The 22,390-nt window shown below is 37.2% G+C and overlaps 1 protein-coding gene across 1 annotated transcript; it reads left to right on the forward strand.

The window, feature by feature from the left end:
• Positions 1 to 6: 6 nt before the first annotated feature.
• Positions 7 to 19,688, forward strand: LURAP1L (leucine rich adaptor protein 1 like). Its single transcript, XM_015615574.2, has 2 exons — positions 7 to 35; positions 18,944 to 19,688. The coding sequence occupies exons 1-2, from the start codon at positions 33 to 35 to the stop codon at positions 19,316 to 19,318; spliced, it is 378 nt and encodes a 125-aa protein (XP_015471060.1). The 5' UTR covers positions 7 to 32; the 3' UTR covers positions 19,319 to 19,688.
• Positions 19,689 to 22,390: the final 2,702 nt, after the last annotated feature.

Raw genomic sequence — 22,390 nt, forward strand, 5'->3', positions numbered from 1 at the left:
TGGAGACGAAACTTCAGCTGCTGAGGCAGGAGATGGTGAGTAGCCGGCGGCGGCCGCAGCCCTTCCGCAGCGCCGCGGCCCGGGACGGGGACTGCGCCCCGCCGCGGGAAGGAGGTGCTGCCTGCCCCCGGGAGAGCTCATCCCCCGGGCGGCAGCGAGGGCTCTGCTCCCGGCCGGGAGAACACGAGGCCGCTTGTCCGTGCGGCGTAGAGCGAGGGACTTGTCGGCTCTTTTCCTCCCAGCGGGGCAGTTCGCCAGGGACTCGTAGTTGGCTTCTGTTCCTGTCAGCTCGCTAGGAGTACTGAAAGCTGGAGTACCAATAAACGAAATAATGCACTACTTTCCCGATGTTGTAACTGCATTTTCTGCATTGCACCTGTTTCCTGCTCGTGACTAACACCTAAAGACGCACAGGATATTTTCGGGCTGGAAATTTTGCCTGGAGTTCAGGGGCTTGATTGCAGGACTTTAATCTACAGAGACTTAATTAGTTCCAAACAGGCTGCAGATGATGCAGAGTAATTCTTGAAAAAACAACTACTTATACTTTGGTTGAATGGTATATTTTCTTTTGCCTGTGGTTTGTGATGGGACCATGCTCTATGTAGTTCAGATACTCTAATACTTTAGTGCAGGTGTTTGTCCTACTTAGGATGTTCCCTGTATCATCACAGTAATCAAAATCATCTCAATAAATTTGTTTTGCCACAAAATGGTGCCATAAAACTGGCTTAATTTTTTCTAAGACAAACCAAAAGGAAGCTCTTTGCGAGCAAGTGACCAAGTGATGAGTGAACACTCAGCACGCGTGATCTTGACAATGCAGGGCACCTCAGATATGTGGGCATAGCTTCCACTTTTATTGGCGTGTAAGTGTTATGTGGGTCCCAAAAGACATTTTTTAGTAGCAGTTCTTTACATTGCTCCTGCCCGTAAGCTTACCTGAAAATGGGATGAAATTTGATCAGGGTGGGATGGTGATTTTTCTGGCAACGTGTTGAGATAACTTCATGTAACAATATTGGAACTCAAACATTTACAGTAAATAATATTGTTCTGTGTGAATGAGTGCAGTTCCATGCCACAAGTTCCTCTGCAGTGCCACATACAGGTACATAGGTGTGTGGGTTTGTAAGGGGTTTTTAAAGAGTAAGCGTGCTGGGATATTCTAAGAATTAATAGCCAAGATGGTAATGTTAAACTTGAGATGAAACTCATAAATTACACTTGCTGTTTTATGGTTTCATATTGTTTAAGAGATCTCCACAAATCAAACTATCAGTGTATTCTGTGGAGATCTTTTAGCCACCTTTCAGACTAGACCAGGCCAAAGAAGAAAGCTGGAGAGAGGGACTTTTGACAACAGCACAGAGTGACAGGATGAGGGGGAACAGCTTTAATCTGGAAGAGGATAGATTCTGAGATGTTGGGAAGGAGTTGTTTACTCAGAGGGTAAGAAACAGGTTGCCCAGAGACATTGTGGATGCCTTTGTGTTGTCATTTGGAAAGTGTCACCTCCCATGGCAGGGAGGTTGGAGCTAGATGGTCTTTAATGAGATGGTCTCATTCATGTCCCTTCCAACTGAAGCTATTCTGTGATTTTAAGGTAATGATCACTGGGAATTTCAGTTTTAATATTGAGTACCACATTGTTTATCTCATGCTTATTTTAATTTTAAACTTGCACAATTGTAGTACAATGATCTGCAGGTGGCTTATAATGTATGGAATGTCAGACTGCGAAGGAAATAAGTAAGGCAGCCAGAGTTTTTGGCAGGACTGTTACATGTCAAGACAGCTAGGTCTATGAAGGGAGGGGGACCTGAGTGAATTGTCCATATCACCTTTTCCTTTCAACTTGGTCTCTTTACTTACTTCACACTTGCAAATTTCATGTGACAGCCTTCCTTTTGCCTTTTCTTCCTTCCCCCATCCAGTTTGTCTCTTTTCTCTCCCTTCCCTAAGCATAAACATGTTTTAGTCCCAAAAGCCTTGACCTCTCCTGTTTTTCCTCACTTCAATGACTGAGTGACTTTTCTTATCTGAACTAATTTCTCATGCTGTGTAAGAGGAATTCAGTTATAATCTTCTTCCCATCTGACTTCTGGTCTGTATGTGCCCATTAAACCACCAGTACAATGACTGGTGAAATATTAGTACCCTGTGTGTACATTTTTCATGCTGTCAGCTGTTTTTTGTAATCCAGAGTGTGAAAGTGAATTACCTTCCTGGATTTTTTTTCTCTAGTCTCTGGAATTTTCAGGATTTTCCCCAACCCCAAGGGTTTCTTCAGCTTCTTAATCTGTCACTTTCACCTCTACAGTTTTCTTAGTGGACATATTTTATAAATCTAAGGACAATATCGAGTGAAAATTGTGCTTCCTTTCTATGTTTGTCCTCTTTTTTACTGCATCTCATTTCTAAAATTGAGCCAAAACCTCTATTTTCTTATTTCACACCTCTTTCTAATGCATTTTTCTTTGGCATTGCTGCAAGGCATAGGAGGTCTTGGACATGTAGAAGAGTAGTCTGTAGATGCTGTGGTAGTCAGCATGCAGTGGAACAGACTAAAAGCTTAGAAAAGTAATTGTCATCCATTAAACTTCTTTTTTTGTAGTTGTACTGTGATGGCATAGTACATCCCACTCACTGGATTTTGAATAGACCTACCTTTGCTTTTTTTATTTGCTTGTTGTAGACTTGGGACAAACTTTCTGTAAACACATAAAAGACAAGGTTATTCAGGTCCTTCTTTTATTTGGCTTGGAAATGCCGGTTTTGACTGTGAGCTACAGTAACTGACAAATAGGTGGGGTGTATGTGGCAACTTGTCCATCTGCTGGGTGAAGCACTTGAGGCTTTTCCGTGCTCTTTAAGATTCTTTTGTTGTTCAAAAAGAGGTTATTTTTACCTCAAGCGTGATTTTACTAATGGTCACTGGGATCACACACAAAGCACACAGAGTCTCATTCTTGAACTACAGACCTGCTTGGTCAGGTTCACTTCCCTTTTCTTATCCTCCATTTTCCCATGAAGGCCATGGTGGAGACTACATTGGATCCTGAAAACCTTTGAGTTAAGAGGCCATAAATTAGAGGAGAAGCAAAATGTAATTGCCAGCATGAGTCAAAACACTGTGCTCTGGTCAAATTTGTGTGGAATGAATACTTCCCACTATCTGACCCTTGGTTCAGTATGAAATTTGTCACAGTGTTACTGTTAAGATCTTTCTTCCTGTGGTCTTATAGGTGGAATGTTCTCTTTGGGAATTGATGATAAACCTTTCTAGCTGCAGCCTTTTTTCTAGTGTACCATGGTCCTGAAGTCACCATTCAACACATAGCACCTTCACTGCAGTAAATAATCTGTGAGGCTCATTCTGCAGCATGAAATGATACTGCTTTAAAGCCTCATTTCTCTTTCACAAATTCTTGGGTTACTCAAAGGGAAATTTTCTTTAACACTCAAAGAAAAAGATTGGGTGGGTTTTTTTCCTTTTAATTCAAAGGTTTACAAAATCAGCTCTTTAATGTCCCTTTGCAGGCTAGAAATATAAATACAGTATAGCCTGCATTACATATAATAATAAAAAATGTTTTCCATAAAAATATTAAAGGCAGAAAAGATAAGCTGTGTCTTGGAGTTGAGGGGTGTATGGCAATGCTGGAACATCTAATGATATTTCTTCCAGTGAACACTGCTGAGAATCAAATTCTGTGAGTCTGAACATCCAAATGGTTATAAGTGAGTGCCGCAGTTTTTAGACTGAAGGATAAAGTAATTGAAGCAATCCCATTTTCAAGGAGCTGAGTATGCCAGATTTAGGCTAAAGCCATTTGAGATAGAGGCATATTCCCGTGCTAACTCATTAGTTTTCTTCTTCTTTTTTCTTCTAGTTCAATTTTAGTATAACTATTTTTTAAAGGCAAGTAACATTGATCTGTTAGAAAATGAGACTGTAGTTAAGGCAAATGTGATCATTACAATGGCAGACCTTCTTAGTGTTTTCAATGGTTTGGTTTGTCTTGTTTTCTTCATGCTTTTTTAATTCGTTTTAGGGGGGTTTTTTTAACCATCCCTAGCACATAATGAAGGTTCAGGTTGAAGGGCAGAGCTGTTAAACCCTATTCTAGCAGTTCTAAAGAGTCTGATAAACTTCATATTTGCTTAGATTTATTAGATCCACAGTTGCAGGGGATCTACATTTATTAGTTTCTTTGAAGGACTGATTTAAAAAAAGTCTACAACTGTGACTTGAAATACCTCTTTTAACATATGCTGTAGGTACAGGCTGCTACATTCACTATTTTGTATGATAACATCAGTTGTCTTAACTGAAGCCAAGATCTGCAATGCAAAGCTGTGTATCAGATGCTGGTTTTTTATTAGATTAATTGTAATTTTTGCTTAAAAACTTGACTGAAGATAAAATCTTAAATATAAAACTACTAGTGGCAAAGCCTCAAAAACTTCGCAGGAGAGTTTGATTAACCGTTGTTTCTTAATGAGGCATTACTCAGTGAATCTCTGAAATGAGGCTCTTAGACCTACAGAGAAGGCATACAGAAATAGAAATTAACTTATTTCCCCAAGTCCTCCTGAAGTTCACTGAGAAAGGAATCCTGTACATTGTTAGCAAGTTCTCTCCTTACCCTCCAATCTGCATGATGTAGTAGAGGAGTTATTAATTTTTGCATGTAATGCAGATTAGGCAGTGATCATAACAGTGACTCACGTTAAAACGGAGTTGTAGATTGATCCTTAGGGAAAATAAGTCTAATAAGGAAAAATTGCAGCTTAATTACAGTGCCAGAACTTTGCCATGTTTTCCATCTTTTCATATCATCTCTGGAAGGATGAGGTGACCAAGGTTATTTTAACTGATGCATATTTAAACATATGTTTTGACTGGCAAATCTCACTTTGTGGCTGGCAGAAGGATTTGAATTGCGGAACATCTCGATGTTGTAGTCAGAGCTTATGTCTGTCTGTCTGTCCTTGCTCACCTATAGAAGCTGTTGAAGGGTTTTAGTCCTCAGGAAGTACAGATGAATATGTGGTTACATTATTAGATGCTGCATGGCCTATAGTCCATGAAATGTTGCTGGTACCTTAGGGAGCAGCATCAGTGTGAGATACTTCAGTACACATGTATCTGTCTGGTGTGAATCATCACAGCAGCTTCAGGGATACTACAGTCAAGACTTCCAGTTAGACTGCCCATGTACTGTGAGCCTTTTGCCAGCTTTTATTTCAGAGAATATGTATTATAATTTCATTATTCCTTCCTGGTTATTTTTTCAAGAATGGAAGAATCATTGAAGTTGATTTTTGAAGTCTGATTCCTGACAATTTGTAATGAAATGATATGAATACTAAACTACTTCTGCACAGAGTTGTACAGTTTATGATAACTTTTAGCAAATAGATTATTACCTTTTTGATGAAATCAGCATAACAGCATGGCTTTCATATTATAACCTGGGATGGAAGGGCTATTCCATAAAGTCACTTCAGAAAACCATCTGATTTCACATTTCAAAGGAAAGGGAGTCTGGCTGACATTGTCAAGCGCCCTGTCCATCCTGAAAACCTCAGCCATGTAACTGGGGAGGATGTTGTCATCATTGATTGTCTTCACTGCAAAAAAAATGAGCTTGTATTTAGCTCTCCTGGTCCTCTTTGTATCAGCCCAAATTACTGGAATGCTGTGAGGGGATACTCCTATCCCCAAAACCTCCCTAGGGACAAAAGGCCTATTGCCTTAAGTCTTTCCTCTTACAGCAGATTTTCCAGCCCTTTGATCATTGTAATTTTGTGTGGATGCTTTCTTTTATGTGATTACTTATGACAACAACAATTTGAAACTACCTTTTGTATATGAGTAGAAAAAGCTTGAAATGCACAATGCCAAATACATATATTAAGTAGAGGTGATGGCCAACAAGTGCATTTCTACTCTTCAATACTTTCTTTTGCCTAACAGTAAATAGTAAAAGAAATAGAATGCATTCTCAATTAATGTTTTAAAGGTTACTAGATTATTTGTCTGTTCTCTATCCTCAAGGTCAAAACTTACTAAACTTTCCACAGTGGACATGTTTATTTTCCATGTGTTTAATTTCTGTCCATGTCCTGGAAGGGGGGCTGGTTACTGGAATCTGAAGCAAATGAACATGAAGTTACAGGAGGAAAAAAGACAGGATCTGAGCTGTTGAAAAGCAATTGCATTTCAATTAAATGGAGTGTAATTTCTCTGATGGATTTAACTTGCTTTTATAAACATGGAAGTTATACTTACTGTATGTAAACAGTTCTACAAGATGGTTCTCAGTTTAATGTTTGTAAATATGAAGAACTTCAGACAGTTACAGACAATCTCATAATAAAAGGGAAACATTTTTGTTGTTAAGACAGACTCACAGCCTTTGTTATCCAGCCTTACTCCTTTAAATGTGGCTTCTAATTATAAGCTTTTTCCCATGGTAGAAGAAATTGTGGTAAGCAGCTGGAAGCAGCCCTAATCTGGAGGGTGACCAAAATGAGTGACCAAAACACATCCAGAGGGTCTACAAGCCATCTTATATTACATCCTTGAAAGATACAAACAACACAGTTCAAGCTTTCAAGCTTTTTCAAATCTAGAAAGATACTGGGATGGTCATTTATTTCACAGGTCGCTTGTTCTTGTGGTTCAGTCCTTCTGGTGCCTGCCTGAAGATGAGCGTGTAGAATAAAATGTGTCTGAGGATTCCCCTCTTTAAGTAGCTCTCAAAGAGGTTTCTCTTCTTCCATAAAAGAGGATAAGGAAGGACATTAGAGAGTATATATATGTCAGGTCTATAAGTATATAAAGTCAGCTATTCCATTTTTTCAGGATATGCAAACTCGCCTAGAGCTTCCATAAACATGGAGAATAGCATACTTGTACACCAGTGCAGCCCTGGCCTCAGCAATCCAGTCCTCATCTTTCTCCACCAAGCTAGCCTTTCTTAACACTTTCAGTTTGTCAAGAGAATGGAATGGCACATTTTATAATTAACATAATTAACTGTAAACACAAACTAGCTAAGCTTCAGGAGAAGTTACCGAATGTTTCATTCGTGTATTCATTCGTTCATTCATGTGCTGTACAATAAACTCTCAATGCTGTATGGCCCTGCTGGGTGCAGCATCAGATGAAGTGAAAACATTTAGTGACTTTAAAACAATGGTAAATTGCTATTTAACTACTGGGAGTTTCAGATTCTATAAACACTTTACTGGCATAATTTGTGATTTTGTTCACTGTTGTTAGTTATCAGCTGCATTCATGACTCAAATGCTTCCAGAGGAAGATCCATTTTACTGCATTCTGGTTTGGCTATGAAACCTGCCCCTCCATAGGTACAGAAGGAAACACATCCAAGAACTATAGTGCAGTGAGTGTTTCCAAGCTCATGCATATTTACCCCAAGGTAGAAACAAAAATAGAGCAGCTTGGTTGCTTTGTATTTTTTTTTTCCCTCTCTGCCTACAGAATTTCCATTTGTTTAAAGAGGTGTTGTATTTGAGGTAGTTGCACTGCTTTTGTTAGCTCAGACACTTGTTTATGAGATACAGCAAACATTGTACATGACTTTCTTAATATTCAGTTTAAAAGACTTTTTAATTTAAAAACTTCAGACTCAGACCTTGATCCTTCCAGTAATTATAAATGACTAGAAAAAAACAGTCCTGGCGCCAAGGAGGAAAATATGAAGCATTTCTGTGGAAAGACGAATAGTATCTGTATTGTTTAGCCACCTCTTTAGAAAACTAGTGAAAGTTATGTACATACCTGACCCCTAGTCAGCCCTGGTAAGGCTATCTCTGGCGTGCTGTTTGGGGATCCATTTTGGGCTTTCCAGTTTAAGACAAGGAATTACTGGAGAGCTGGTCCAGCTTAGGGCTATAAAGATGACTAGGGATATGGAATATCATCTCTCTTAGGAGGAAAGGCTGAAGGAACTGGCCCAAGTTAGCCTGGAGACTGCTGTACAGGGATCTTTTCACTGTGTACAAATATCTTAAGGGTGGCTGTCAAGAAGATGGGACCAGACTCTCTTTAGTGGGCACAGTGAGAAGACAAGGGGCAATGAGAACCAACTGAAATACATGAGGTTCCATCCAAATAAGAAAAGCTTATTTATTTGAGGGTGTCTGGAAGCCAGAACAAGCTACAAGCTTTCTGGTTGTGTAGTCTGCCTATCTGGAAATTTTTAAAACTTGCCTGGACTCAGTCCTGTTCAATTTGCCGTAGCAGTGATGTGGGACTAGATCTTCAGAGGTCCTTTCCAACCCCAGCTCTTCTGTGCTTCTCTGATTCTGAATATCTAGTGTTCTTCCTGGAGCAGGAGATTAGTATGTACCTTTATAGGAGTGCCTAGGAAAGGCCTGTTTGAAAGGGTGGAGTTTGGCCACTACTAGTACAGACCATTTTCTTTGTTAGACAAAGGCAAATGGTGCATGTTTAGAGCAAAGTGTTTAATAATAAAATAGTGGCAATGTAGGGGGTTAATGTTGGTTTTAGTGTTGAGGAATCCTTTCCAGGGGCAGGAAGGTTTTCTGACTAATGGGATTTAGATGGGTCTGCACAAAAACATGACAACTTGGAGAAGGAAGTCATTCAAGGAGACATTGTAAACTTTAGACTATTTTTCTGGTCTTCTCAAAACTATACAGCTATGAGAGGAGCAAATATGAAGCAGAACAATATATTTTACAGGACTTTTCCTATTCTGTGACTTCAGCTGCATTTTGCCTTCACAGGGCTATTTCAACCACTGTGAATGTTAATGGCTTGTCCACATGTCTTGGCACAATTGTGCAGTGCAATGAAGTATTTTTTATTTCAAGTGGTGTTGTATGGCAGGGTTCTAATGTTACAGGTTTGTAGGAGAAAACTGTAACTCCTGCTACAGCAGAGAGAGAAGAAAGCCTCTTTCCAAGAGAAGAGCAATACTACTAGCATACCAAAGCGACAGTGGTGTTCTTCAGGGTCCTGTGGAATTTACATCGTTCTTTGTTAGCACCTGCCACTGGTTGCTGTGACAGAGGCAGGGGAGTGAAGGCACAGTTGCTGTTTTCCCCATAGCCAGATGAGGTACCCTTCTGTGATGGTAACTTCATAAAGCTATTTAAGCATTCACCAGTGCAGAGCATCAGTCCACCCATTTCAGACAAGAAAGAAAATGCAACCAAAGAAACACTATGGTCTTTAATATTTTGTAATTTCTCTCCTTCATTTTTATTAATTTGTACTCTGATGAAGTTTAATGACAAAATTACTTCAGAAGAGCTGTTGCCAGCCCTTTTCAAATACTTCTAAGAAGACATCTCTAGTCCGAATCTGCTGTGTTTTCCTTGACTAGTTCTTTTCATTTAATCAGGTTACCCTTGATTATTCACAAAGGCCATATTTGTCTTTCCCTTGCCAGGTTTTGCAAATCCTGCGCCTTATTTTTGCTCCCCATCTAGCTTAGTAGCTAGGAAAAGAAATGGGAAATGTAAGCAATGACCTTGATTCCTTCTAAAGTTACTCATCCATCTGATAACTGCATTGATAGCTATGATTAATATTCTTGGCTGAATTAGAATCACACCAAAATGCCCCAGTGCTCTTCTGTATAGAAATACTTGCTGAGAACAGGTTTGAGTATAAAAAGAGGAATATGACGAGCTAGAGTGGTGTAGGAGAAGCTGAGGACTGCACTATATGGTGTGGATAATAGTTATTGGTCAGAGAAGGGAACAAATAACATGGAAATAAAATGTTGCCTAGAGTACCTTGGTTTTGCCTTGAAGTTGACAGTTCATGACTTAATACTTTTACTACCTTCTCATATCCTTGCCTGGAAGCATAGGATGTGTCTTTATTTAATTGTTAATATACATTGATAATCACACCTTGTGACTTCCAGAATGAACAGCTGAGGCATGTTCTGTGGGATACAAAGGAGTCTGTGGTGTTTTGAGCCAAAAAGGGCTCAAAAGTTGCAGCTGGTGTAGTTCTCAACAGCCTGCTCGCTGGCCAATTGCTGTATTTCAGCTTGCTAGAAGTGTTTTTGTGTGAAAGACTCAAAATAGCCACCTTGATGTTATCTGAAAGACCTCAGATTTGCTAGTGCTTCCAGACTGTGTAGGGACCATAACAAAACTTAAACAAAACTCCTTATTTTTAAGAGACTAATTTTTTTTCAAACATAACGCTCATTATGTTTCAATAGGGGAAAAACACCACTGATCAGCAAATCAGTTTCTAGGACTACTAAATAATTTTCAGCAGCACATATAATACCAAAGCTGTCTTGAAGTTATTTTTTATTCTTACCCAGATAAACCTTCAGTAAATAGGACTGCAGGTTGCCTTTACTAGAGATTTGATTGTTAGATTAAAAATATGCTTTCAGTAGGATATACCCCATCTCCAGGAAAACAGAATTGTTTCAAACTAAATCCATTTTGAATTCTGGAGAGATTTAGACAAAGATTTTTTTTTTTTTAAATTCTCTCCAGTGGTATTCTGAAAGCAGACTTGAATTTCAAGAGATTCCAGATTTCTCCCCAGTATTACTGTTGTTGTATCTCAGTTGTGATTTTACAAAATGAGTTGGGTGTTTTGATGAGTGTTTTTTTTGAGGGTTGTTGTTGGGTTTTTTGGCTGGGTATTTTTTACATTTTAAAATGTTTCCAAACTTTACTGTTATCTCTATAAAGGTAATATTTTCAAACTTTGAATATACCTGTAAGCAAACACCATTATCTTTTTCTTTTTTTTTTTTTTTAAGTTATATGCTTTTGAGTATACTTCCATAATGCCAGTATTGTTATTCATTTTGAAGGGATGAACAGGTATGAAGTGGTTATTATATTTTTTCATTTTTTTTGTGTAGTGTTTCTAAGACTATGTTTTGGTCAAGACAAACATAAATGAGGCAGAGAGTGATATCCAGTGGCAAAAAAAAACCCAAAAAAACATTGGATATGTTCTTTTGCCCCAGTGCTGTTTCGGGTTGGTCAGAAGACACATGCAGTCCTGAATTGTGGCTGGTGTCCAGAACAGTTTATAATGATGCTGTGATCGTCCATCTGCTGTAACACTTTCTGACACTCACAGCCAAATGTTGTAGCTTCATATTGACCTGAATGTTTGCAGTGGAGTTATCTTGTCTGTCAGCATATGTGGGTCCATATTATGGATTGTTCTGGACATGTTCACCTTTGTCATAGTAGATACATTTCTAAGGTCAGATGATGATTTTTATGACAGTAGTACGAGTCATGGAATGGAATGGAAGCATTCAATAAAACTTTCCAGCAGCATTAGAAGTTTTTCCTCCTTGCAAATCCCTATTTTGTCACTGCACCCTTTCATGTTAATTCAACTAAACTTTAAAAGAGTCAGGATTTTCCTTTTATATTTTTCATCCTTCTGAGACTGGATGTTTCTCTCTTTGAATTCTGTGGTACTTATATTTATTTAAAGAGCTTATTTAACATTTGTTTTACTTGGACAAGAGGTGAGGAAATAAGAACCTAAAAAGTAAATAACTTTTCTTTTTCCCTCTTCTTGCTCTCATTTGTAAATTATATTTTTTTATGACAATTATTGCCATATCTGTGTAGGAGATACTTAAATAGTTTCTTCCTTTTCACAATCAAATAAAGAGATGGCCAAAACACTAAAACAAACAAAAATATACTTTCCCCCCTGGGAATTTCTTATTACATTCAAGCCATTTAGGCATACAAGATACCTCAAACAGTATAATGTTAAAAGAAAAAATGTATCCTACTGATCAAATGATTCATCCTAATCACTGATATTTTATTATCAATGGTGTTAATGCACTTGGCAGGCCCACACATACTCCCCAGACAAGGACTATGCATATTTCAAGGCAGCGAAAAAAGGCCATGAGATTCACTTTTTCTGCCCCCCACCCCCCACAGATAATATGACTAAACAATTGCTCAACCTGGTGGTATGTATTTTCCTGTCGAGCATAAGGGAAACAATTAGTATACATAAAATTAAAATATTAAAATAGGGTGTTAAAAGAGAAATTTAAATTGCCAGAATGGTAATTTCCTGTATCAGATGATAACCATATTAGCATAATATTTTGTTCATGTATTTGCAAGAAATGTCCTTGAAGCCTGCTCATTGAGTTATTTAATTTCATTGCCTACTGAACTAACTTGCTGTCTCATGAAGTTGCTCTGCTTCCTAATTATTTTGGTGTGTTCTCCTGCATTATTCCAGTGGTGGCTCAGACCTGATCTGCCCACTTCCTTGATTTAGCTAATGGGTTGGTCAGTTCTCCTTACAATAAAATCCTTTTGTGGAATCACAAGGTCTGTCTTTGTCCTAGTTAAAAGTCACTGTTACCAAAGCTGTGTTACATGACTCCCAAATTTTACAGATGGACCTCTGGAAATATTTACTTCAAGGACATGGTGAAGGATTGCAGTGGAAATGCAGGAACTGCAGCAGGACAGTAACTAGGCTAGAGCCTCTGTTTAAAGTAGCACAGGGTGCAGACTACTCACTTTTATGAGCAGCTGGGAGTTCAGCGATTGTAATGAATGCTACCTATAATATCTGATATATGAGGGTTTTAACAATTACAGAGTCTTCAAGGGATGCAAGAGTATAAATTTTGACTCCTCTTGCAATCTCTTGCAAAAGAAGTCAAAAACTAAGTAATCAAAACTTCTGGTCTGCCACAATGTTTTTATTGTGACTCATTATGAAGTATAGCTGAGAAAGGTCAGTGTAAGTTGCTCACTTCGCTGAAAGAAAGTAGAAGAACAAATTTTAACTAAAAATCAACAATGGATCACATAAATTAACTTTTCTGTATATACGTAGCTTTATGTATGTGCTCCCTCATTGTCTGAAGCTTAGCACAAGCCTAAAAACCAGGAGAAAATAAATGGGAAAATAATACAGCAATACATAATAACACAAGTCCGTGCTGAAAGAAACCAGATGCAGAAAAAGCTGTTTATCTACATGTATCATTGTTGACTGAAATTTAGTTCAGCTAAATCAGTGTGAAGTAAATCACAGTCAGAGACACAGGGCATAATGATGAACATTGTAGCATGTTCCTACCTTGACTCTGATAGCCTCATTGTTTGCCAGGCTTTGGTCCACTGTTTTAAGAGAGCTCATGCAGAGTTTCAGTCAGGTTGGTTGGGTTAGCTTGAATTATTGTGGTGTCTGAATTTACCAGTTAGTTGGCTTTGCTGTGGAGTATATGTGGCACATTCCCCCAAGAAGTTACTGTTCCACTGGTATGTAGAAGATGTCTTCCAGCTGATGACAGTAAACTTGCCTTCTTACTCTCTGTCTTGTAAAACTCCCTGCATTTTTAACAGGAGATTCTGAAGATTCAAATTCAAGAGAAGTTCAAATTCAGAAGTCAGCCTAGGCATTCTAATTCTTTTCATCTTGATCCTGAAATACCATTGCCTAAAGCAGCACAATTATATGAAGAAACCAATGTAAACACCTTGAATCAGTGGGACAATTTAGAAGCAGGCAAGAAGTTTAAAGACATGCACATGCATATGTTTTCATTTAAGTAGGATGTAGGTCCTGCACAGCCTATTAATCATCCTGTGTGTTAAAGGAGCAGACATTATCTGTTATTTGTGGTTTTATTTTATTTTAGACATGTTAAATGGGAAAAAGAAGAGCATGTCTTCTACTCAGTGATGTTGAGAAGCTGTTCTGGTATCACTTCGAGCTTGCTCACCTTCAAATGGTGTGCTTCATCCTTGATTAAAAAATCCTGTCTGTCACCAGATTTACCCCTGTTGTAAACTTGTTAGCTTGGTGACTGCAGTTAAATAACGCTTGAATTAACATATCCTGAATTTTGGATTTTGAATAAGTTGCTTATGGTATTTTAGCTTGTTACGGTCTCACAGAATTAGTTGATGAGGTTTTATTGATCATTTTTTTTATCCTTATATATCTTCTTACTATATTTGTATCTTGATATGACTTGAGTAATTGCCAGTCACTGTTTTATTTTCCTCACCCTCATCTTTGCTTTGTAAATTAATTTCCTTAGTTACTTTAAAAGCTGTTATGGAGTGTTTGTAATAGTAAAAGTAGCACCAGTAGAAAGTGGAATAAGGTTGACTTTTTTGAAAATGAGATATCTCAGAATGCAAAACAAATTATTATTTGGAAATTGATTGTTAGATTTTTTTTTAATTGCATCTCAAATTAATTGATGGAATTTACTATTTTATGAAAAGATGAGGTAATCTCCCTGTTAAAAATGAAAGGGGTGGTAGGCATAGCTAGCAAGCTCTTCATCCTAAATGATATGGGAAATGGAAGACATTGAATAGAAAAGCAGGAGGCTATCTCTGACACATCCTAGGAAATGGAAACAATAGTAGCATTAATACTCCTGAACCATAGTGGTCATGTATACCTGTTTAGTATGGAAAAGTTCTACTGGTTTGAAATTCTTTTTGTAAAAAGTGTGATAGAGATGGGGGTATGGTAGTGTTTAGCAATAGATGGAATTGGCTGCAGTTAGTTTCATCTAACCTCTCCACATGTTTGTTATCTTCTGCAAGTCTTCCCAAGCCTGAACCTCTGAGGGGCTTTCCCGGGAGTACTGTATTTTGTTATTGCTTCCATCCTCTTCCATGTATTATGGAATTTGTGTCCAAACTCAAGATCTCAAGATGTTTTAGAGCGCAGATTTCAGAGCAGCCAACCCTAGATTCGTCTTGAGATTCTGTGCAGGGCAGAGCTTCTCATCTGAGTGACTTAAATAGCTCCCTGAATCCATTATGTTGTAAGTATAAGATGTTGTCTGTTGTGAGGACTTACTTCACTGTGGTCTGCTAAAAGACATGTCCTGGAAAGAATACCTTATTATTTAGGTTCACTCACTTCTTTTCCTTTTGCTAGTAGACTCTTTATAGCACAAAATAGAAAAGTGTTGAGAAAAAAAAAAAAATGGAACTGAAACAATTTAAATAAACTTATGGATAACTTTTCCTCAAACTATGTTTTATGGTTGCCATTAATATTCCTGCAGAGTTCCTGTAGTTAAAAGAAGCACTATGTGAATCCAGGAATTTAAAAGGAAGAAATTAGAGTTTCAAATAGCTTGTGCAGATTAGAAGTGCAGACATTTAACAGACATTTTAGCTTTGCCATTTCTGGAGGGGAAGGTGACCCACTCTGTTTGGAACTGACTGGAAGCTATGTCTGCAGAACGTGCAGCAGCAAAACACAAGGCTGTTTTGCTGGAACTGTGACTACATTTGTGAGTTTGATCCACACACTAAGTGATCAGGCTAGGGACAGCTAATGCACTACTTTGGGTGACTGCCAGGAAGCGGTAATTGTCTTTGTTAGCAGTCCTGGTCATTAAGAGTTTTTTTCTAAAAGCAATGACCTAGTCAAGTTCTTTATCAAAAACAATGCATTGTATATAAAAATAGCAGGAATATTTGTGTATCTCTCTGCATATATACATACACAAAAGCCCTTATATCTATATATATATATATACACATATATATATATATATATCAATACTCTTGAATAAATTATGACAATGTTGTATGTATTATTACAGAAGACCAAAAGAAAGGAAGAAATATTTTGCTAGAACAGCAGTTAATAAGAGGGAGGCACAGACAGGTGTTTAGTCCAGCTGTTCCTTCCAGATTAAAGTTCTGGTTCTGTCTGAACACTAATCTGTGCATTTATGCTACCAGAATGTGTTGCTTGAAAAGATCCTGTCACTTTAATTTCATTTTCTCTGGCTGTGACTAACTCTTAATGTTAAGTATTGAGTATCCTTCCTGTGATCAGCACTATCGCAAATACACAGAGCAAAACTGAGCAAAAATATATAAAAGTTAACCTGTAACAGGAAATTAGTTTTCATTTTCTTGTAGTTTTCTTTATACACCATAAGTTTTTTGCTGAGGACTGATCCATAATAACACACACCTTCCCTATGGTAGTCCTGTGCTCTAACTTTAACTAGAAGAACACCTATAAAAATTGTTCTAAAAAGCCTTTATTAGCTGTGATACAGTGTTTAGATTATTCCTGAAATGCACCTGTTACTGTGCATAACAAATGGAGCTGTCAAGCATGGTGAGATTTTATTGTGTTTAGTCCTGCTAGCTGAATCATCTTGGACTGACTTGTTTACTCCAAAAACACTCCAGCCTGTATACTCCAAAAACTTCCAAGATAAATGGGTTGCAGCTACATAAGTGAGTAAAAGCTAATGTGATTGTGTCTGTGCTAAAGCACATAAGGGGAAAAAAAATGTCATTTTGACATTTTTGTGTTTCCAAACAGATGATGAAGTAAACCATATTAAAGAAAGATGACACTTGTTAAACTACTTCTTCATATTTGCTTTAGGAAAAGCACACTCTTGATATGGGAGCCTTGGAATGACATGGTAGCTCGGAGGAGGACTACTCTAGTACTCAAGAATGCAAAGAATTGCTTCCAGTAAGGCTGTTCCACAAAAATGCTGAAGCTGTTGCTGTATTTAGAGAAAAAAATTATTTCCTAAACTGAATCTGAAATATATGCGATGTCTGCTTTATCTAAAAGGGGCTGTTTCATTTGAGTCATGTAGGTGCTAGTTCTGTTAAACATTTTCTTAATCAGCCTTTTGGGAAACTTGTCTCCGAGCATGTTTATACTCAAGTTACTGAGGTCTGTAGTTGCGTTTGAGAAGTTGGGTAATTTACTGCTTTCATGACAGCATAGTTTTCGAGCAAATGGTTTATAGTGATTTATTGGTTAGAGTAGAGGAATTGGCTTGAGCAGGAGAACTACAAAATGGTCAATCTGTTTTCATAACCTCGCTTCTGAAACAATGATAGATGGGCAGTATTGTTAAAACTTTGAGTGGTAGGTAGAGCTGTTTTGCACAATACCAGATTAGCTGTGTTATATCTTGTGATACTGGATTGAGAATAATTCAGAAGTCATTCTGGGGACTGGGAAAGGAAGCTGGGAATACGTGTGTCAATTACACAAGGCAGTCTGTTGCTGGCAAAGTAATGTCTTTGCGTTAGGTTGTCCCTGACCAGTAACTAAGCACCCACCAACTGCCCTTCCAGTGGGATCGGGGGAGAAAATTAGAACAAAAGTGAGAAAAACTTAGATTGTAATAAACACAGTTTAAAAAATGAAGGAAATAGATTAAATGAACAAGTGTTGCAAAGTTAGTAACACACCATTTCCCACCAGTAGACTAAGTCAGCCTCCAAGCAGCAGCTGTATAGGAAAGATCAAATGCACAGGTTTTATTGCTGGGCACAACATTGTACAGTAAGAAATACCCATTTGCTGAATTCTGATCAACTTTCCCATCTCTGTCCACTCCAAACAACTTTCTCAATCCTAATCTATTTGCTGAGGCTGCGGAGTTAAAAACAGAAAAGGCCTTGATTGTACTCACAACTCAGCAAGAGCTGAAGCACTGGATTTCTACCAACATGGTTTAGTCACAGATACAGAGAACAAAACCATACTGGCTTCTAGGAAGAGTCCCAGCTGGATCCACTACAATCTTCTGCGGTATCTAAAAGAATAAAAATACATTAAATTAATTTTTGAGCAACTGTTGCGGGTCAGTGAAATTTGGGGTACTGAGAAGATGGTATCTGAGTATGGAAAGGATCATGTCCAGATTATACTCTTAACAAAACAAGATACAGTCTTTGCTTCCCAAGAATGCTGATTCTGTTCCAGTCCATTGTGTATGAACAATACAGGTGCTGGTTTTTTGTACAACAGCTGTGGACTTGGATGATTGTATAAAATATCTATTGTCTGTAATAGATCTTACTTGTTTGTTTGTTTTTTTATTTTTCAGTTGAGTGAAGTCTTTCAAATTTTCAATATGGTACATAAGACAGGGTCACAGATGTTTTTTTCCCAGTACCTATCCTATGACGTTTCAGACGAAGAGAAGGAAGCAATGAATATAAACCTTAGGTCTCACCTTTATTTGTCAGCTGAAGTGATGTAAAAAGTGGCTTATATAGTTTACTCATTAAGGAAAACATTAGGATGGTTAACTCAGATATATCTGTGAAATGTAACACTGTAATATGCCACTGTGCATTAATAATAATTAGTAATGTTTCTGTGTGTTTGCATCAACCACCACAATTAAGTGTGAAAGTAGGAGTTTGTTCGTAATGTCCACTTTTTATTTAGTTAGCTGTGGCAAATGCTTGCTCCATGCCTGTAATATGGTTAACTATGAACTTCATCTAATATGGGTTTAAACAACTGAAAATTACAGTGTCAATAAGTTAAATATTTAAACTCTCAGACATTTAAACAAGATTTTCATGTCCATTCAGGGAGTAGTGTGAGTAGAAGTTAAATATCCACAAGTTTTTTTTCCAAATTGTGCACATCTGAGAATTTTAGGTTGCCCAAGTAGCTGGTGTGAGGATAACTTTGGGTGAATGCCTAGATGTCTGTAGATGTAAGTAGCTTAGAGTAATGGTAAATAGAAATAGCTTTGTGTCTTGGTTCTCTGATTAGTAAAAGGCTGTCCCCAGAAGTTGTCATAGCAGCTGTGTTTCTCATCTAAACAGCATTGTACCAGTGTGCACACAAGTCTTGTCACTGACTAGCAGTCCTGTTAATGAAGTACTTAGGGAGGCTGAACAGGTTCTAGCCTGTCCTTCATTGAAATTATTAGTGTAACTATGTTTTGGCATTTTTTATTTGTTTGCTTGTAGGCTTTTTTAGTAGTTACTGAAATAGATTTGTCCTATATATTAAATCTGGAATTTTTTTGTGTGTGTTTTCTTTTAATCCATTAAAGCCTGCTCTTTGGCTTGATTATGAAAAAAGTAATTTATCACTTTTGCCTTCTAGGTTAATCTCCGAGCCACTGATGTGAAGCTTATGCGCCAGCTCCTCCTCATCAATGAAAGTATTGAATCAATCAAATGGATGATTGAAGAGAAAGCCATTGCCAGCAGAGGCAGCAGTTTGAGTGGAAGTCTGTGCAGCTTGCTAGAAAGTCAGGAGACATCCCCCCATGGCAGCTGTAACAGTTTACAAGACTGTAGTGATGGACTGGATGGAATATCAGTGGGGAGTTATTTGGACACCTTAGTGGATGATGTCCCTGGTCACCAAACCCCATCAGATATGGACAAGTTCAGTGATTCTTCTGCCATGGAGGACTCACAGTCTCTGCATAAACATCCCAAAATTGATTCTGATGAGTACTACTGTTTTGGTTAATAAGAACAAGTTCCAGTGGAACACCAATGCACTTGCATTTATCCTTTTTCTTTGCTGCTATTTTATTTCATGTGCAAACCGCCCAAAGTTTTCTTGGAAGGAAAATATAATATGATACTTCAGTTCTAATGCATAACTTTTCTATTGCTTCTAATGCATTTTCTCTATGATGGGTTGGGCTTTTCTCCTCCTCCTCATATTTTCTTAATTTATTGTCACAATATTTTTTTTTGTTTTAATTTTTTACAATGCTGAATTTACAAGTCTGTAAAAGCGGTGAAGGAAAAGCTTTATCTTTAAAATGAAACATCAGGGAACGAGAGTAACAATTTTCTATTTGTTGCCAATAAAATATCTTCTGATAAATACATGTTGTGATAAATTTTCTTGACTATGGGGTTTGGGCCTTCCAAAAATACTGTTCTTATTGAGCCTTAAATCTGAATCTCGGAAATACCTCTACAAAATAATTTTCCTTTTCTGAGCAATGAAATTTGATTCTATTAAGCTGTCTTCATTTGAAATATTAAGTATCCTAAATTTTTCTGCATGGGCTTTCTTTCATTTGCAAAATGAAAGAAACCCCACACAGGAAAGTTTAGAATACTTAATATTTTTTTCTTGTCTCTTGTGTAATTTTGATGTTAAATTCTGATTCTAAACTTTTTCTTTTTTTTTTATTTTAAATAGCAGTGCTGCTCTGCTGTCTTTTTCTTTTCTGTTTTACAAGTTAGAGTTTGCCTTAACTTTTTTTGTGCCTACTGATGTAGTTGAGAGCTGCAGCTAATCAGTTATGTTGGAAAACAGTAAATTTATATGTAGTCTCTGGCTTTGAGGCTGCCCTGGACCCTGCATTTGTGAAGATTAGAAGGTAGATTTTTCTTTTCAGTGTTTCAGAATCATAAGAACCCCCCAAATATTTTCTCCTTCTATGGTAAGAAAAAATTAGACTAGAAGAACTAAAATTGAACTAAGCACTCTAGCAGATGATGAGTGTATATTTCCAGTGTACAGACAGTGAAAGAGGTGTTGATACTTACACATCATCTAAAAGTGTTCTGTTTCTCCAAGTCTGACAGTATTCTTACTGCTCATGCTTTGCATGAAATTCCCTCATTAAAGTAATCTTTACTAAATATAAGGTAGGCTTCCATTAAAAAACTATTGTGCATGTTCTGAAGGAGTACAAGTACATGCAGCATTTGATGTATTTGGGTTTGGTTCATTCTGAGATAGCCCAATAAGGTTCTGCTCATCCAAACCACATTTCCAGGGATCCATCTTGTCCAGGCTTGAGCAACATCAAGTGTGAAGAAAAGGTAAAAAATCGAGAAATTGAAAGTGGTAATTCGTGCTTTGTGACTAATTCCATCACTTCTCAATAAAGGAGTTGTCTGTGTCTCTCAGAATTAGAAAACAAGATGTATATTTTGCTTTGGTCATCATGATTTATCAGATAGATAGTGAAGAAATGTTTGGTTACTAAAATGAGCCTTCTGAGTTCTACTTCAGCAGGTAGCTTGAAGAAAAATGAGGCAAGTCCTCAAATAGCAATACTGTGCTGATTTACCTTTTTCTAGGGTTTATTTTAATTCCTACTACAGCTTATGATTGCTGCTCAAAAAAAAAAAAAAGTTTGAAGAAAAAAACCTGGCAAAAAATTCTTCTCAGGGTGATATTAAGTAGAATATTGACTGGGAATTCAAAATAGATTTTGTTATTTTCAGTTATTTTAATCTAGGGAACAGAACTAACTCCCTGACATAAAACTGTGACTCTCTTGATAGTTTTTCTACCTTTATTGCTTGGCATGGAAGTTGAACATCAGGATGTATACTCTCTATAAATCAAATCTGAATGTGCCATATATAGTCTCCTTCTCCAACTGAAATTTTGGGCAGTAGGCCAATAAGTACATAAAATCTTTTCACTATGAAGAAAATAAAAGAATATTCTTAACATACCTTCTCAAATATCAAGCTATGCTGAAATTACTTGAAGGAAAGTACAGGCTATAACTGTCACCTACTCACAACTGTAGCACTGGATAAAAAGTAATTTAATCAGTGATAGATTTATCACATTATGATCTAAAAGTCCATTTAAATGGGAATCAAAGCTGGAGAAAGAAAAAGCCTACTACTAGAGGAGGTAAAGTAAGAGCTGTATGTGATTAGAAGCTTTTATTCTTCTATGTCTCTTGCCTGGAAGTGGGGAAAGAGTGCAAGTGCCAAAACAAAGATGTAAAAAGACTGCTAGAAGGAAACAAGTGTTTCCAGGTGTTGTGTTTCTGATATCCAAGAATATGAACACCTTGGTTTTTATTTTTGAAACATAAGAACTTCAGAGATTTAAGGTGACTTGTATTTCATAATTGAAATTATCAAGATTTCATAGTCAAAAGATAATTATATAATCTCAGCTTGACACTTAAAGACAGACTATAAAATTTGATCATCTCCTGAAATGAATCAACTTAAAACTGAACTGAAACTTGACTGCTTAGTTGTTAACTTTGCTTTTAAATAGTTACAGTTTTTTTCCAGCTTCCTCTTTACCTGGTTGAGCTTGGTCTTGCAAAATCCTTGTGTGGCATAAAGGAATCTGGATACCTTCTTTCAGCATGGACTTCCTTTTAACTTTTTATCTGATTTACAGAACTAAAAGAAACCAAAAAAGATGATTGAGGTAAAGTAGGGCAAAAAATCTGAAAGCACTTTACAAAGTGCTTTATGTCTGTTTCAAATGGATTTATCTGATGGATAAAATCAACAGATTTAAAAAAAAAAAAAAAAAGCATGGATAAATAGTAAATATTATTTATTCTATGTCATTTTCTAACATCTTAGCTCTTTCGAGACTTAGCTTTCAGGAATGACAAACAATATCAAGACAATTTGTAAAATCACAAGTGATGAGCAACACCCAGTCCATTCCTATGTCTATAGCTGAAGTTTTGTCTTTGGAAAACATTCCACTGTGTAATTCAGTGACAATAAGGGACGCTCAAAAATAAGGTAAATTTAGTACACTTTCTGTTTTGGGATGATTGTTTCCTGCTAATGGGAGCCA

The sequence above is a fragment of the Parus major genome, chromosome Z (assembly GCF_001522545.3).
Source record: "Parus major isolate Abel chromosome Z, Parus_major1.1, whole genome shotgun sequence".
NCBI lineage: Eukaryota > Metazoa > Chordata > Aves > Passeriformes > Paridae > Parus > Parus major.